A 15051-nucleotide genomic window follows, 5' to 3' on the forward strand; every position below is an offset into this window, starting at 1 on the left:
GACTCCCATTAAAGAAATTGACAATATATTTACATTTACATTTAAGTCATTTAGCAGACGCTCTTATCCAGATATATCTTGTGTTCTCTGATAACAATAATGTTGACTCAATAGATTCAAGGAAATTACATCACAGCAAAGACTTCCTGGGTGGTCTTCAGTGTGCCAATCCAATGGAGGCAAGGAGATATGAGAGGATTAGAGGGAATGAGGATGGGGTGGAATGGGATGGACATGGTGAATGGGGGGGTTGGGGGAATTGAGAGAGGAGTGAGACAGTGTTTGGTGCATGGGAAGGATGGGTTAGGGCTTGTAATGAAGGGTCGGGTTGAGAGAGATCAGGAGGAGAATAGAATAGAATAGAGTTTGTTATTGAGAGGATACCAAATGCGAGAGACTGGAGAAGGGGGTGAGACAGTAAATTAGAGTGAATGAAGGTGCACAAAAAAGTTGTGAATGACTACCTTCTCGTGCTTCTATAACATGCCTCTATATAACAACATAACAGTGGAATTCTGTTTTTTTATTTTTTTTTAACAAATTAATAAAAAATAAAAAGATGAAACGTCTTGAGTCAATAAGTATTCAAACCCTTTGTTATTTAGTCAAGCCTAAATAAGTTCAGGAGTAACAATGTGCTTAACAAGTCACATAATAAGTTGCATGGACTCACTCTGTGCAATAATAGTGCTTAACATGATATTTAAATGACTACCTCATCTCTATACCTCACACATACAATTATCTGTAAGGTCCCTTCGGCCGAGCAGTGAATTTCAAACACAGATTCAACTGTGAGAAAAAAATTACAGAATATTTTGTGTAGATTGTTGACAAAAAAATACAATTAAATCAACTTTAATCCCACCTTATAACACAACAAAGTGTGGAAAAAGTCAAGGGGTGTGAATACTTTCTGAAGGCACTGTAAATCAGGCCTATAATGGACTTAGATCCACTATCTGTTAGACTATTCAAATGGGGGGTGTTATTTTATTTTCTCAGTGTGTTACTTATAGTTGAATGTGTTCGTTATAGTTAAATAACATCTCAGTTCAATGTGTGTGTAGGCCTACACAATATAAATTGTGCCAGATGAGCATTATTGTTGTTCACCTTCATTGAGGTTACACATAAGTATTCATTTAGAATTAAAATACATTTACATTACATTTAAGTCATTTAGCAGACGCTCTTATCCAGAGCGACTTACAAATTGGTGCATTCACCTTATGATATCCAGTGGAACAACCACTTTACAATAGTGCATCTAACTCTTTTAAGGGGGGGGGGGGTTAGAAGGATTACTTTATCCTATCCTAGGTATTCCTTAAAGAGGTGGGGTTTCAGGTGTCTCCGGAAGGTGGTGATTGACTCCGCTGACCTGGCGTCGTGAGGGAGTTTGTTCCACCATTGGGGTGCCAGAGCAGCGAACAGTTTTGACTGGGCTGAGCGGGAACTGTACTTCCTCAGAGGTAGGGAGGCGAGCAGGCCAGAGGTGGATGAACGCAGTGCCCTTGTTTGGGTGTAGGGCCTGATCAGAGCCTGAAGGTACGGAGGTGCCGTTCCCCTCACAGCTCCGTAGGCAAGCACCATGGTCTTGTAGCGGATGCGAGCTTCAACTGGAAGCCAGTGGAGAGAGCGGAGGAGCGGGGTGACGTGAGAGAACTTGGGAAAGTTGAACACCAGACGGGCTGCGGCGTTCTGGATGAGTTGTAGGGGTTTAATGGCACAGGCAGGGAGCCCAGCCAACAGCGAGTTGCAGTAATCCAGACGGGAGATGACAAGTGCCTGGATTAGGACCTGCGCCGCTTCCTGCGTGAGGCAGGGTCGTACTCTGCGAATGTTGTAGAGCATGAACCTACAGGAACGGGTCACCGCCTTGATGTTAGTTGAGAACGACAGGGTGTTGTCCAGGATCACGCCAAGGTTCTTAGCACTCTGGGAGGAGGACACAATGGAGTTGTCAACCGTGATGGCGAGATCATGGAACGGGCAGTCCTTCCCCGGGAGGAAGAGCAGCTCCGTCTTGCCGAGGTTCAGCTTGAGGTGGTGATCCGTCATCCACACTGATATGTCTGCCAGACATGCAGAGATGTCTGAAAATAGCGCATTTGCATTGAAGTTTGATGATTCAAATGTATTTACCTCGTTGGAAAAGCTTAATTATGTTATTTCAGTCAACGTTTGAAATTGATGTCTAATGAACTACAAGAACTAAGGGACTTTTGAAGTTTAGCACTCAACTCCATATCTGGCCAATCACATTCTACGTTCTACTGACGTCACTTTCTCTGACCTCAGTTTGTCAGTGGTATTTTTTCCTTGGGACACAGCGGTTTGCGGCGCCATATTGAAAGACACAAATTATTTTCATAAACGCCTAAAATATCAAATTTTCCAAGATGCTGTACCTAGAGGATTACCTCGAGAGTGAGTATTACGTTTATTTTACGCGTAGGTGGTATTATTTGTGTATTTACTGTCGTAAATGTGCATAATTTTAGCCGGAGCACGCCCGGACTGTTAGCCTAGCCATGCTAACACCTATATTCTCTTTTTCTTCTCGCTGGCAGTGATCGAGCAGCTACCCATGGATCTCCGCGACAGGTTTACGGAAATGAGAGAGATGGACCTGCAAGTTCAGAGTATGCATTGCTACAATGTGACTGTCCACAAACACTTCACCGGCGAGCATTTTTGAAGTTGAAAACGCATAATTCTCAGTGTCGCACGTTTTAGGGTTATGTAGAATGAAGAATGGAACTCTTAACACAAATTAGCTAGTTAGCGTCCAAATAAAAATGTTTTAAATGCAGTATTTTTATTTGTATAGCTAACACAGCTAGCGAGCGGTAGCGAACTTGGCTAGTATAACATTGCAACAACTTTCAGTAACCTGAGAAAGTTAACGTTAGTGGGTGTGTTTGATTCTAGCTAGGGTTATAGAAATTACAACATAAGATCATGTTATATTTGTTTTCCATATAGAGGTCCAACTAACGATTGCTGATCATGTGTGCATGCACAGAAGTTGAACAATGAATGTAAACAAGACAGGGGACATGGATTCGGAGCGTACACAACACATGTAGTATCGACGTTATACATGTAACGTTAGCTGGTTAACTGTTTTTTCATGTGACTATAACTAGATACATATACGTGAACTGTTTGCTAACTAGAACATACACCAATATTAATTTAACCTGAACGGCTATGTAGTACAATGGTTCCCAACCAGGGGTACTTTTTATAGGGGGTTCTTGAGAAGACTCATGAGACCATAGACCTACTGGTATAATGCACACGGACTTGTACTCCGGGCAGAGCAAGATTCAGTTGGTGGTACAGTAATCGAAAAAGGTTGGGAACCGGTTCACTGGTAGTTTTAATCACAAGCCTTCTGGTCCACAGACACCGCATGTATTATCGGCCCTTCTGGTCAGCGTTGAAGTACAAATAGATATGAATTCTTCCACATGCATGCAGAGTATAAACCCATATGAATAGTGTTTCAGACACACCTGTCCAGGTAGCTCACTCTTCCCATTTGCTGTAGATGCCATGGACCAGTTGGAGCAGAGGGTGAATGAGTTCTTTGTCAATGCAAAGAAGAACAAGCCAGAGTGGAGGGAAGAGCAGATGGGAGTCATCAAAAAGGTGCCAAATAAATCTCAGATTATGTATATTTCCCTTTAAAAAAAATACAGTTTTGTTCTTTTAATCCCATAAATGTTTTACGATAAAGCTGTACTACCACACTTTTTGTTATGATTCTTTGTGCTTTGTCATTTACATTTTAGTCATTTAACAGATTCTCTTATCCAGAGCTACTTATAGTTAGTGTATTCATCTTAACATAGCTAGGTGGCACAACCACATATCACAGTCATTGTAAGTACATTTTTCCTCAAAGTAGCTATCAGCAAAGTCAAAGCTAGTAAAAAGGTACCAGTGTTAGTTCACCAAAGGCTTTTATTTTTTTTATATGGTGTCAGCCTCTGACAGTTTTTCTCTGTTTCAGGATTATTATAAGGCATTGGAGGATGCAGATGAAAAAGTACAGCTGGCCAATCAGATTTATGATCTGGTGAGTTGGAATTTGAATGCCAAGACGGAGCTCTGTCTAACAATGTCTGTTTTGTTTAATGGGTCCTGGGAAACCACTTCTATAAAAAGGTAGGGACAAGGGAAGTTGGAGGAGAATCTTTATCGCTTGTGGACTTTTTCAATATGATTTGTGGGTGCATGTCACCACTAAAATAAATAATGTTATGTTCAGGACTTTGCTGTCTCTGTGCCACTAGGTGGCAGTCAAACAATGCAAATAATTTGGAAGTCACTAAAATGCCAGTCTTTTCAGATGTTTTCAATATTTATTTAGATATTGACATTTCTATCTTTTTTTTTGTACAATATATTTATTGGCATTTCTTTTTTTTACAATTTAACAATCATCAAAATATGACACAGATAATGCCACGTTATTCCTTCCACCTACACAAAACACCACATGCTACATGGGGGCACATTGTGCAAACCCCCCCCCCCCCAACACAGGAACTCCCCTCGACCGATCACTGATTAACAACAAAAAAAGAAACAGAATGACCTTCACATTCCATGCTTGACAATAAATTATTCAACACAAAAACAAATAATAATAATACCTTAATGAAGAAAGTAGTAATGAGGCAGCTACGGTGACGTCTCTAGAAACTGCTGAAAGTCCCCCCAGATTCAAAGGGTTTATTACATAAATTGTATGTTATTTTATCAGATGGAATATAGGAAGATAGTTATTTTAGCCACATCTGCTTTCTTGACGGAGTGTCACTCTTCCATATAATAGCTGTGCATTTATTGACTGCAATGACCGCCAATTTAAGGAATCTGGTTTTGCTACAAATATTAACTGGTAGAACAGAATCATCTCCAAGAAGAATAAGGGAAGGATCTAGTGGTACTGTCATATTAGTGACCGGTGATAAGATCTGAATAATGTCTTAGTTCAGGGCAGGACAAAAACATATATGCATAAGTGTGTCCACTCCCGTTTTACACCTTGGGTATAAGAATTGATCTTATACAGTCTCTCTGGTGTAAAGTAGACCCTATGTAAAATATTGACTTGCATCAACTTGTGCCTTGTGTTAAATGAAAGATGCTGAGCATCTAAAAAGAGCTTTCCCCATTTCTCATTCTCAAAAATGAGACCAAGGTCATCATGCCACTTCATGCAAGCTTTCAGAGGTTCATCGTTCCCAATAGAGCTTGAAGACCAGAGTACATGTAGGAAATGAAACCTTTTACCCCTCTCCAGCTGCAGTTTATCAGTTTTAGGTTTACTCATGGGCTGAATCCTACCTCCCTGCTGAGTGGCAATGTAATGTCTAACCTGTAGGTACTTGAAGAAATGAGTTTGAAGTAACTGAAAATAGATGCCAGTTGTTGAAAGGATAGTAGTTCACCTTCTCTATAGAGATTACCAAATGTTTAAATTCCTTTGTTGAACCAAGAAAATGACATACCTTCTCTCAGGGCTTTGGGTAAGATGGGGTTATTATAGAAAGGTGTTTGTTCATATATAGATCTACTCCCTTCTGTTTACAGACTTCAATCCATATATTTAAAGTGTTTTTAATGAAAGGGTTGTTTGAGACATATCAAAGCTTTAGGTGGGCTAATATAAGGTATAGATGCCAATGTAGCAGGGGTCAGACAGATCAAGGAGGAATGTCTCCAAAAGGGTGAACTTGTTGTTGTATTTTGCCATACTCACACAGCCTTTAACTGAGATGCCCAGTAATACAACTGGAAGTCAGGTAGAGTAAGTCCTCCTTCTGAGTATGGTGTGCATAAAGTTGTGAGTTTCACTCTGAGGGGTTTCCCTTTACACAGAAATGAAGACACCTTCCTATTAAGTTGTTTGAAAAAAACTTTGGGAATAGGAAAGGGTACAATAATTTTGGTAATATATTCATCTTTACACAATTGACCCACCCAATAAGAGAAATTGGTAAATCACACCATCTATCCAATTCTTCCCCAACCTTTTTGAGAAGTGGAGTATAGTTCAGTTGATATGTCTTAATCATTTCAGAAGGAATTTGCAATCTAAGATATGTCATTTTCTGTTGTTTCCAAGAAAACGGCTGGTCTAAGATTGGGTTCTGCATAGCTGCCTTGTTAAAAGGCATAATTATACTCTTCGATAGGTCTATTTTATATCCTGAAAAGGCCCCATATTCTTTCAGGATGTCAACTAATGCTCGGAGTGAAATTTCTGGTTTAGTGAGGTAAAGCAAAATGTCATCGGGATATAGCGAGAACAGGTGTTCAGGCCCACCTATACGAACACCATGGATGGATGAGATCTAAAAGCTTCTGTCGGTGGCTCTATAGCCAAAGAAAAAAGGAGAGGACTAGCGGTCTTGTGCCATGTGATAGAGAGAACTGTGAGGAAATGTTTCCATTTAGTCAGGGTCTGAGCTGCCGGACATTTGTACAGTAATCTAGTCAGACCAACATACTTGGGTCCAATATTCATCCTCTGTAAAACTTCAAACAGGTAGTTCCATTCTATGCGGTCAAAAGCTTTTTCTGCATCTAATGAAGCCGCCACTACAGATTCTTGGTCATTCTCTACATAATATTAAATAATCTTCTGATATTATCAGGAGATGAGCGGTTTCTTATAAAGCCTGTTTGGTCCATATCAACCAAGTCCGGAAGAACCTAATCCAGTCTAAGGGCTATGAGTTTAGCTAAAATCTAATATGAAGTGTTCAATAGAGATATTGGTCTATTCGACCCACAAAGCAGAGGATCTTTCCCGGGTTTTAACAAATCAGTGCCTGTTCAATTGTGTCTGGGAGCGTTTCTCTCTCTATGGCATAATTAAACATACTGCAGAGAGGCTCAATTAGTTTGGGTAAAAAGGATCGATAGAATTCAATAGGGAATCCGTCTAACCCTGGTGATTTCCCCCCAGCAGTGTTGAAAATGGATTTCCTAATTTCCTCTGATGTAATCTCTTTCTCCAAGTGCTCTTTATCCTCATCAGTTAAAGGTTGTACATTGAGTTTGTTCAAAAACTCATGCACTGTGGCAGGGGCATCCCCTACAGACTTGTACAATGTTTCATAAAACTCCCTGAAGACTAGATTAATTTCCTCAGGACTGTGAAAAACTGTGTTATTGGGTAGCTTAATAGAGCTAATAACTCTACTAGCATCCTCTCGTCTTATTTGCCAAGCAAGCAACTTTCCTGCTTTATCTCCATGTTCGTAGTAGTTTTGTTCTCCTAAGAGCATTTTCCGTTTTATAGGTCGTCAGGGTGTTGTATTCCAATCGCTTTGAGTGTAATTTTTGTAGAGTTGCGTTGTCAAATGTTACACTGTGTTCATTTTCCAGATCTCTAATTTCATTTTCCAACGAATTTACTTGAGCCTTATATCTTATGAGCACCTGAATTAAAGGATATGATTTGCCCCTCAGATATCTAAGGAGAGCTTCCCCAAAAATTAGGGGGTAGGCAGAGTTGTATTGGTGCTAAAAAAAAATATGACTATATGAGGGTTCAGAAATGTTACAAATGTGGTATTATTTAGTAAGTATGTGCCAAACCTCCATCTTGCGGGTGGCTATGCTCTACTGACTGGTACTGAAGCCAGCAGGGCAGAATGATCTGATATACATCTTGGTAAGTACTTACACCCAGTCGTTAAACTTCCCTTGGCTGCAGGAATAAGAAATAAGTCAATTCTAGAGTAACTTATGGACAGGGGAGTAAAATGAGTATTCTTTAACCTTTTGGATGTGAAATCTCCATAAATCTACAAGTCCAAAGTTTCATTTTTGCTTTTAACATTTTGGCTGCCTGTGTGAGTCTGATACTATTAGAGGAAGATCTATCACTGGAAGGGTCCAGTACCAAGTTAAAATCCCCTGCCATTATTATCTCTGATGATGGGCACGTTAACTTCAAATAGATGTCTTGGTAAAATTTAGGGTCGTCATAGTTAGACCCATACACATTCACAATGGTAATGGGCTCAGTGTTAATGAAACCTTGAATGATCACAAACCTACCCCCTTTGTCTTTAATCTGAGATTGTATCTGAAAGGGGCAATGCTTATTAATAAGTATGGTCACCCCTCTTGCCCGAGAGGTGAAAGATGAATAGTACACTTGACCCACCCACTGTCTCCGGTTTATCATGCTCAGTCAGTCAGTCAGGTGTGTCTCCTGAAGAAGAACTATATCAAACTTATGCTGCTTTAGATAATTCAGAATGCGTTTGTAGTACCCCTAATGTCAGGTGTCAAATGTATAGTTATTAGGTGCCGACATCTTTGAAGAAAATAAGAAATAGGGAAAAGGATAGAAACAAAATTGCATTGTCTTTACAACGTGTACAAATTGAAATTATGAAAGTATAAAGTAGTAAACATACCCTGACCCTACCACAAACCCACCCAACCCCCTCCCCAACTGAGGGAGTTAAAGAACCCATATCCTTAGACGCTAGTCTTTAAGCTAGATGTACCTGCTATGCATAGCATCGCTCGAATTAGGTTCATTCTAAATTATATGTATGTGGATTTAGAAGTACATTGACTGTTCCTTGTAGCATGAAAATATTGTTAGTCAAGTAACAAAATACAATTTGATTACAACAGTAATGACCGGACTATTTAGCCCCACTTGAGCATGTCTCAACAACAACAACAACAACAACTTGGGTGCGTTCATAGTCACCAACAGAGCCTACCCACACACCCAAATGTCAACCAATCGGCATTCCCCAATGCGCCCTGAAACTTGTGCCGTGCGACGACAAAAGCGATGACCACAAACGCACCCCAGCAGGTCAGGAAAAAAGACATCAAGCTATGATGAATAAATGAAAACCTTTACCAGACAATAACTATCATCTCTCAAATAGTAAATAGGGACAAGTAGTTAAACAATCACCATCCTCCTGAGTTCACCCTCCCCCCCAAAATATGATATCTACGCACATACACAAATGTATAGCTATCAGCTAGCTGGCAATTAGGCGGCCAGCCAGTAAGTAGCTTATCCCTGTCTTGGTATCACTAACGCCAGCATACATCTCTAACAATAAACAAGCCAGCAAATGTAATAGTAGCTAATTCCCTGAAGTAATATAAACAACATATATAAACAACATTAACCAAACCCGACTGGACCTCTCTGTAAAATAAAAGTATACAGCAAAATGTAACTACCTGGCATAGTGTGGATGTAGCTACACCCTTGTAAACTTAGCGAGCTGGCCAAATAGCACAGCCAACATTAGCAATGACCCAACTTTACCTCGCCAGTCATTATCACGCTAGCCAGCCAGTCGATCATATGAGTAATTTCGTTGTTTCCTCATGTGCTAACAGTTCACTATCCACTGTATCCATGTTCAAAAGACAGTTCCTCAGGGTGTAGTAGACGTGAACAAGTCAGGAAGTTCTTTCCTCATGTATGTTTCAGCCATCTTCACACAGTCAAATGTGCGCTCACCATTCTTGGTTTCGATCCACAAAGTTGCTGGGTAGCGAAGGCTGTATGCCAAGCCAGCCTGACGCAGAAGTCTATTCAGTGGGGAGAAGGCCATCCTCTTGTGTAGTGTGAGAGAAAGATCATAATTCTGGCTTATCCGTACTTGAGCTCTCCCTTTGCTCAGTCAGCAGAGAGGATGCGAACAGTTTCCTGGTACCGTATAAATTTAATGACAAATGCCCTGGGTGCATCCTGGCCAGGCAGCTGCCTCCGTAGGGTCCGATGGGCCCTCTCGATCTCCAGTGGGTGCGCAGGAGGGGGTAGATCCAGAATTTTGGGAATCCATTCCTGTAGAAAGGAGATTCTGTCTCTTCCCTCCACGGCCTCTGGGGAAACCTTGAAGTTTCAAATTCGAGCAACTTTGGAAATTTTCGTGATAATCAAATTTCTCCTCGAGTTTAGAGATGGCATCTTCCAACTTCTTTTATTTTTGGTCCACTTCCTCGCAGATGTCCAGGATGGCAGCCTGGTGGTCAGCATGGTCTTTTTCTAACTTTGTCACTCGTCCCTTTGTGACTTTCTGGTCTTTGTGGAGTTTATCGACCAGTACATCAATTTTGCTGAGGTGTTCAGAAAGTGTCTCTTGGAATTTTGTTATACCCTTGTCCATCTCCATTCTGAACCATGCTGGTGCTTCTTCTGAGCTAGCATCCGCCGAGGCCAAAGAAGGGCTGTCAGAGGGGCATTTTACTATGCCTTATCTGAGGCTTTGACATATTGGGCATCTTTTGCTTTGGCGATACAGTAGATGTTTTAACTTCCAACTCACTATTAACGAACAGGTAAACCGTGTCAAAATGCCTTAAAATTGTTTGAACGTTCGAGGACGCTACGCAGACGTGTCTTGTTAGAGCTTTGCCATTGCCCAACGTTTCTATCTTTTGATATTGATCTATTTCATAGTGATTATTCAATGTGTAAAATCTTGGAGGATTTGTTCAACATCTATTGTGGGGTATGAACAGTATGGTATATAATGGGGTGTGTGTTGCAGGTGGACCGCCACCTGAGGAAACTGGACCAGGAGCTGGCTAAGTTCAAGATGGAGCTGGAGGCTGACAACGCTGGCATCACTGAGATCCTGGAGAGACGTGAGTCTGTCAATAACAACACCATAGAAGACCCTTCCCCTTCATCTTAACCCTCTTGGCCCAGTCAGAATGTTGGGCTGACAGGCTGCTTTTCTCTAGTCTTGTTTCAATTGCAATTCCATGATAGTGGAATGGTATCAATCTTTCCATTGGGATATTTCAGCCCTGCTAGGGGGCAGTATTGACCTAAAAATGACCCTGTTGAGTCAACTGTTGTGTCTGTCAGTGTTGTCGCTGAGAGCCAGCTCTAACATTTTCTCTCTCTTCTGTCAGGATCCCTAGAGATGGACAGCCCCTCTCAGCCCGTCAACAACCACCACGTCCACTCACACACCACCGTGGAAAGTAAGTACAAGTCTTGGCTGTTTGGCTGACCTTCTTTTGGAGTTGTTGCATGTCGAAAGAAAAATGTACATTGGCTAAGGAGCCTTGTTTGTATAGATGATTTGCTGGTTTCCTATGCGAGGTCATGAAGGTAGTAATTAATGTCTTGTTTCTGTGTGACAGAGAGGAAGTACACCACGCAGCCGAGCCACCACACTACAGAGCACGTCCCGGAGAAGAAGTTCAAATCTGAAGCCCTGCTCTCCACACTCACGTCAGACGCCTCCAAGGAGAACACACCTGGCTGTCGCACCAACAGCACGACGTCAGCCTCTAACAACGTGTACAGTGTGAACTCATCCCAGCCCCTGGCCTCCTACAACCTCAGCTCTCTGCCTGCTGGGCCCGGGGCTGGGGCAGGGGCCATCACCATGGCTGCAGCGCAGGCTGTACAGGCCACCGCACAGGTATAAACATACATATTCTCTTTCTTTTTCACACACACACAGACATACACCCAACTCCATTGCCCTCTAATTTTATTCAGACGAGTGCTGGACTGATGGGGATCGGTATCAGTATCTTGACCCAGACTGTCTGTTCTGAGAATTATCTGATTGGGACAAATGTCCTTGAATGTGTAACTGATGTGTGTCCTACGACTGTAACTAACCCTGTTCATGGCTATGTGTGTCTCTCTCTACCGCCTCTCCCATTTTCTTTCTCTGTCTGTGCCCTCTTTCTCCTTCCCTCTCCTGTTCCATGTCAGATGAAGGAGGGCAGGAGGACTAGCAGTCTGAAGGCCAGCTACGAGGCCATTAAGAACAATGACTTCCAGCTAGGGAGGGAGTTTTCCCTGACCTCCCGGGATACCACGGGGGTCTACTCCACCTCCGCCCTGGCCAACACCCTCACCCAGACCCTCACCCCAGCCGGCTCAGCAGTCGCCGCCGACTCCCGCGGGGGACGCAAGACCAAGTACGACACAACTTACACGCGCACACACAGCCCCCGTTCGCTCAGACGTACGCATGACAAGCCCTAGCTAGTGGTCTTCTCCAGAGATATCACATCATTTCATGCCTTATTAAACCTTGTCAATCCACCCTGAATCACCCCACATCAGATGAACAGATGTCAGGCCAAATCACGCTACATCATTTAATTTCAGTGTCCAGTCCCATGATGTCACGCCACATTATGCCAGCCATGCTTTTCAACTCCACCCCCACAGCATGAATAAATAAATAAAGATGAAAAATTGAGATCTTGTCTAAACTGTCCTCCACAGAGGCAACACCAAGTCTTCCAACCACCAGTCGTCGTCCTCCTCGTCTTCTTCGTCCCTGTCGTCGTGCTCCTCTTCTTCAGCCCTGGCCCAGGAGCTGTCGCAGCAGGCCTCGGCCCTCCCAGAGTCTGAGACCAACAGCCAGGTGGACTGGACCTACGACCCCAACGAGCCCCGCTACTGCATCTGCAACCAGGTACACACACATCCAGAGACACTCTCTCGCACTGGACAGCACACACCTACAGCTGACAGGTTAATTAAAATGGCTTCTCTCTTGTTAAAGGTGTCTTATGGAGAAATGGTGGGCTGTGATAATCAAGACGTAAGTACCCATTTCCATTTTACCACATTACTTTCACATAGGACTTTGTCAAATGAGAGATGAGGTATGAGAGCTAACCTGAGTGCCCTGTGTGTGTTTGTGCAGTGCCCCATCGAGTGGTTCCACTACGGCTGCGTGGGCCTAACAGAAGCCCCCAAGGGGAAGTGGTACTGCCCCCAGTGTACTGCCGCCATGAAGAGGAGAGGCAGCAGGCACAAATAGACACCCCACCTCTACTACCCCACTCCTCATCCAGGCCCATCCCACACCCCTACCCCGCCAAACCAACTGTCAATGCTATATCAACTGTAGTTCCTCCCAAACAAGTGTGTGTACCTGTTGTGGCCACACACAGTATTCTTATTAACCTGTCTGTCTGTGTGACCTCTCAGGGGTCAAAACAGTGGGGTCAAAGGTTGTTATTGAAGGGTCAGTCCTGTGTGAATATTTGGATGAGACACCTGACTGGAAAATCAAGACAAGGAGCCAAGACTTCCTGAAACTGCACCTTCTGGTTGGGTGTTCATTGCCCTCCCCACGCTCCCCCCCCCCCCCTTCCTGAATTTTGAGCCTTGGCGCACCTCTTCTCTTCCCCGTTCATCAGACATTCCTTGCCTTTCCCCTTGTTACAGGAAGGGCTGACACCCCCTGGCTTCCACGCACGGCTGCAACAAGAAGTGCTCATTATAGTAAAATGCTCACAGGGGTAATGACACAGACTGGGAAATGTAGTCCATGGGTGTTTATTGGACTACAAAACCCAACCTCTAGAAGTTTTGATCTTAATTCTAAAACGAATTGATGAAACACAACTAAGACTTAAAAGATGAGGATGAAGATTGGGACAGTGGTCATTTCAGGTAACGTATGGATGAATATGACTGAACCTCCACCATTGAGTCCTGTAAAGCTGAAGAGTTCAGAATGTACAGTGTAAGATCAGTCGTAACTGAAGCGTGTATGTCTGTGAGTGTAAGTGTTTCTGTATGTGCGTGTGTGTGTGTGTGTGTGTCACTAGTCATTCTGTACTGAGATGGTGTGTAAAAGTTTCCAGAGATGTAGAAAAAAAATCAAATAAAGTGATCCAAGTTCTTTTGGTATTTCACGTGTTTCCTGGCTTCGTCTGTCAATGATGATCTTCTTGATCAAACTGTAGCACTTCATAGCTAGGTATCCATTGTATTCGACTACACAATCAAAATGTAGATTGCTTTTGAATCACCAATGTTTTGATTCACAGCAGGCTTACAATGTGGACTGATTGCTTTGTAAGTGTTGTACCTACACACTGAAGAAGGCTGTAAAGCCGAAACGTCTGTGTACTCTATCCCTGTTGCAGTAAAACATTTAAGAATGGAATTACATTTTATTTGTCACTTGTGCCGAATACAACAGGTTTAGTAGACCTTACCATGAAATGCTTACTTACAAGCCCTTAACCAACAACACAGTTTTAAGAAAAATATTTACTACAAATAAAAGAGCAACAATAACGAGACTACAGTTGAAGTCGGAAGTTTACATGCACCTTAGCCGAATACATTTAAACTCAGTTTTTCACAATTCCTGACATTAGATCCTAGTAAAAATTCCCTGGCTTAGGTCAGTTAGGATCACCACTTTATTTTAAGAATGTGAAATGTCAGAATAATAGTTGAGAGAATGATTTATTTCAGCTTTTATTTCTTTCATCGCATTCTCAGTGGGTCAGAAGTTTACATACACTCAATTAGTATTTGGTAGCATTGCCTTTAAATTGTTTAACTTGGGTCAAATGTTTCGGGTAGCCTTCCACAAGCTTCACACAATAGGTTGGGTGAATGTTGGCCCCATTCCTCCTGACAGAGCTGGAGTAACTGAGTCAGGTTTGTAGGCCACCTTGCTCACACACGCTTTTTCAGTTCTGACTGCAAATCTTCTATAGGATTGAGGTCAGGGCTTTGTGATGGCCACTCCACTACCTTGACTTTGTTGTCCTTAAGCAATTTTTCCACAACTTTGGAAGTATGCTTGGTGTCATTGTCCATTTGCGACTAAGCTTTAACTTCCTGACTGATGTCTTGAGATGTTGCTTCAATATATCCACATAATTTCCCTCCCTTATGATGCCATCTATTTTGTGAAGTGCACCAGTCCCTCCTGCAGCAAAACACCGGCACAACATGATGCTGCCACCCCCATGCTTCACGGTTGGGATGGTGTTCTTCGGCTTGCAAGCCTGCCCCTTTTCCATCCAAACGCAACAATGGTCATTATGGCCAAACAGTTATATTTTTGTTTCATCAGACCAGAGAACATTTCTCCAAAAAGTACGATCTTTGTCCCCATGTGCTGTTGCACACCGTAGTCTGGCTTTTTTATGGCAGTTTTGGAGCGGCCTTTCAGGTTATGTCGATATAGGACTCGTTTAACTGTGGAAATAGATACTTTTGTACCT

The 15051-nt window shown here is 42.5% G+C and overlaps 1 protein-coding gene across 1 annotated transcript; it reads left to right on the top strand.

Annotated features, from left to right (window-relative positions):
• The first annotated feature begins 2240 nt into the window (after positions 1-2240).
• Positions 2241-13714, top strand: LOC139534063 (inhibitor of growth protein 3). Its single transcript, XM_071332751.1, has 11 exons — positions 2241-2433; positions 2577-2648; positions 3563-3663; positions 4028-4093; positions 10581-10677; positions 10951-11022; positions 11185-11468; positions 11771-11979; positions 12293-12485; positions 12576-12614; positions 12720-13714. The coding sequence occupies exons 1-11, from the start codon at positions 2406-2408 to the stop codon at positions 12834-12836; spliced, it is 1278 nt and encodes a 425-aa protein (XP_071188852.1). The 5' UTR covers positions 2241-2405; the 3' UTR covers positions 12837-13714.
• Positions 13715-15051: the final 1337 nt, after the last annotated feature.

The sequence above is a fragment of the Salvelinus alpinus genome, chromosome 11 (assembly GCF_045679555.1).
Source record: "Salvelinus alpinus chromosome 11, SLU_Salpinus.1, whole genome shotgun sequence".
NCBI lineage: Eukaryota > Metazoa > Chordata > Actinopteri > Salmoniformes > Salmonidae > Salvelinus > Salvelinus alpinus.

Coding starts and splice junctions, on each gene's coding strand:
- LOC139534063 (XM_071332751.1), top strand. CDS start 2,406: ATGCTGTACCTAGAGGATTACCTCGAGA. Junction 3,664..4,027: donor AGATGGGAGTCATCAAAAAG/GTGCCAAATAAA, acceptor TCTCTGTTTCAG/GATTATTATAAGGCATTGGA. Junction 12,615..12,719: donor TGGGCTGTGATAATCAAGAC/GTAAGTACCCAT, acceptor GTGTTTGTGCAG/TGCCCCATCGAGTGGTTCCA.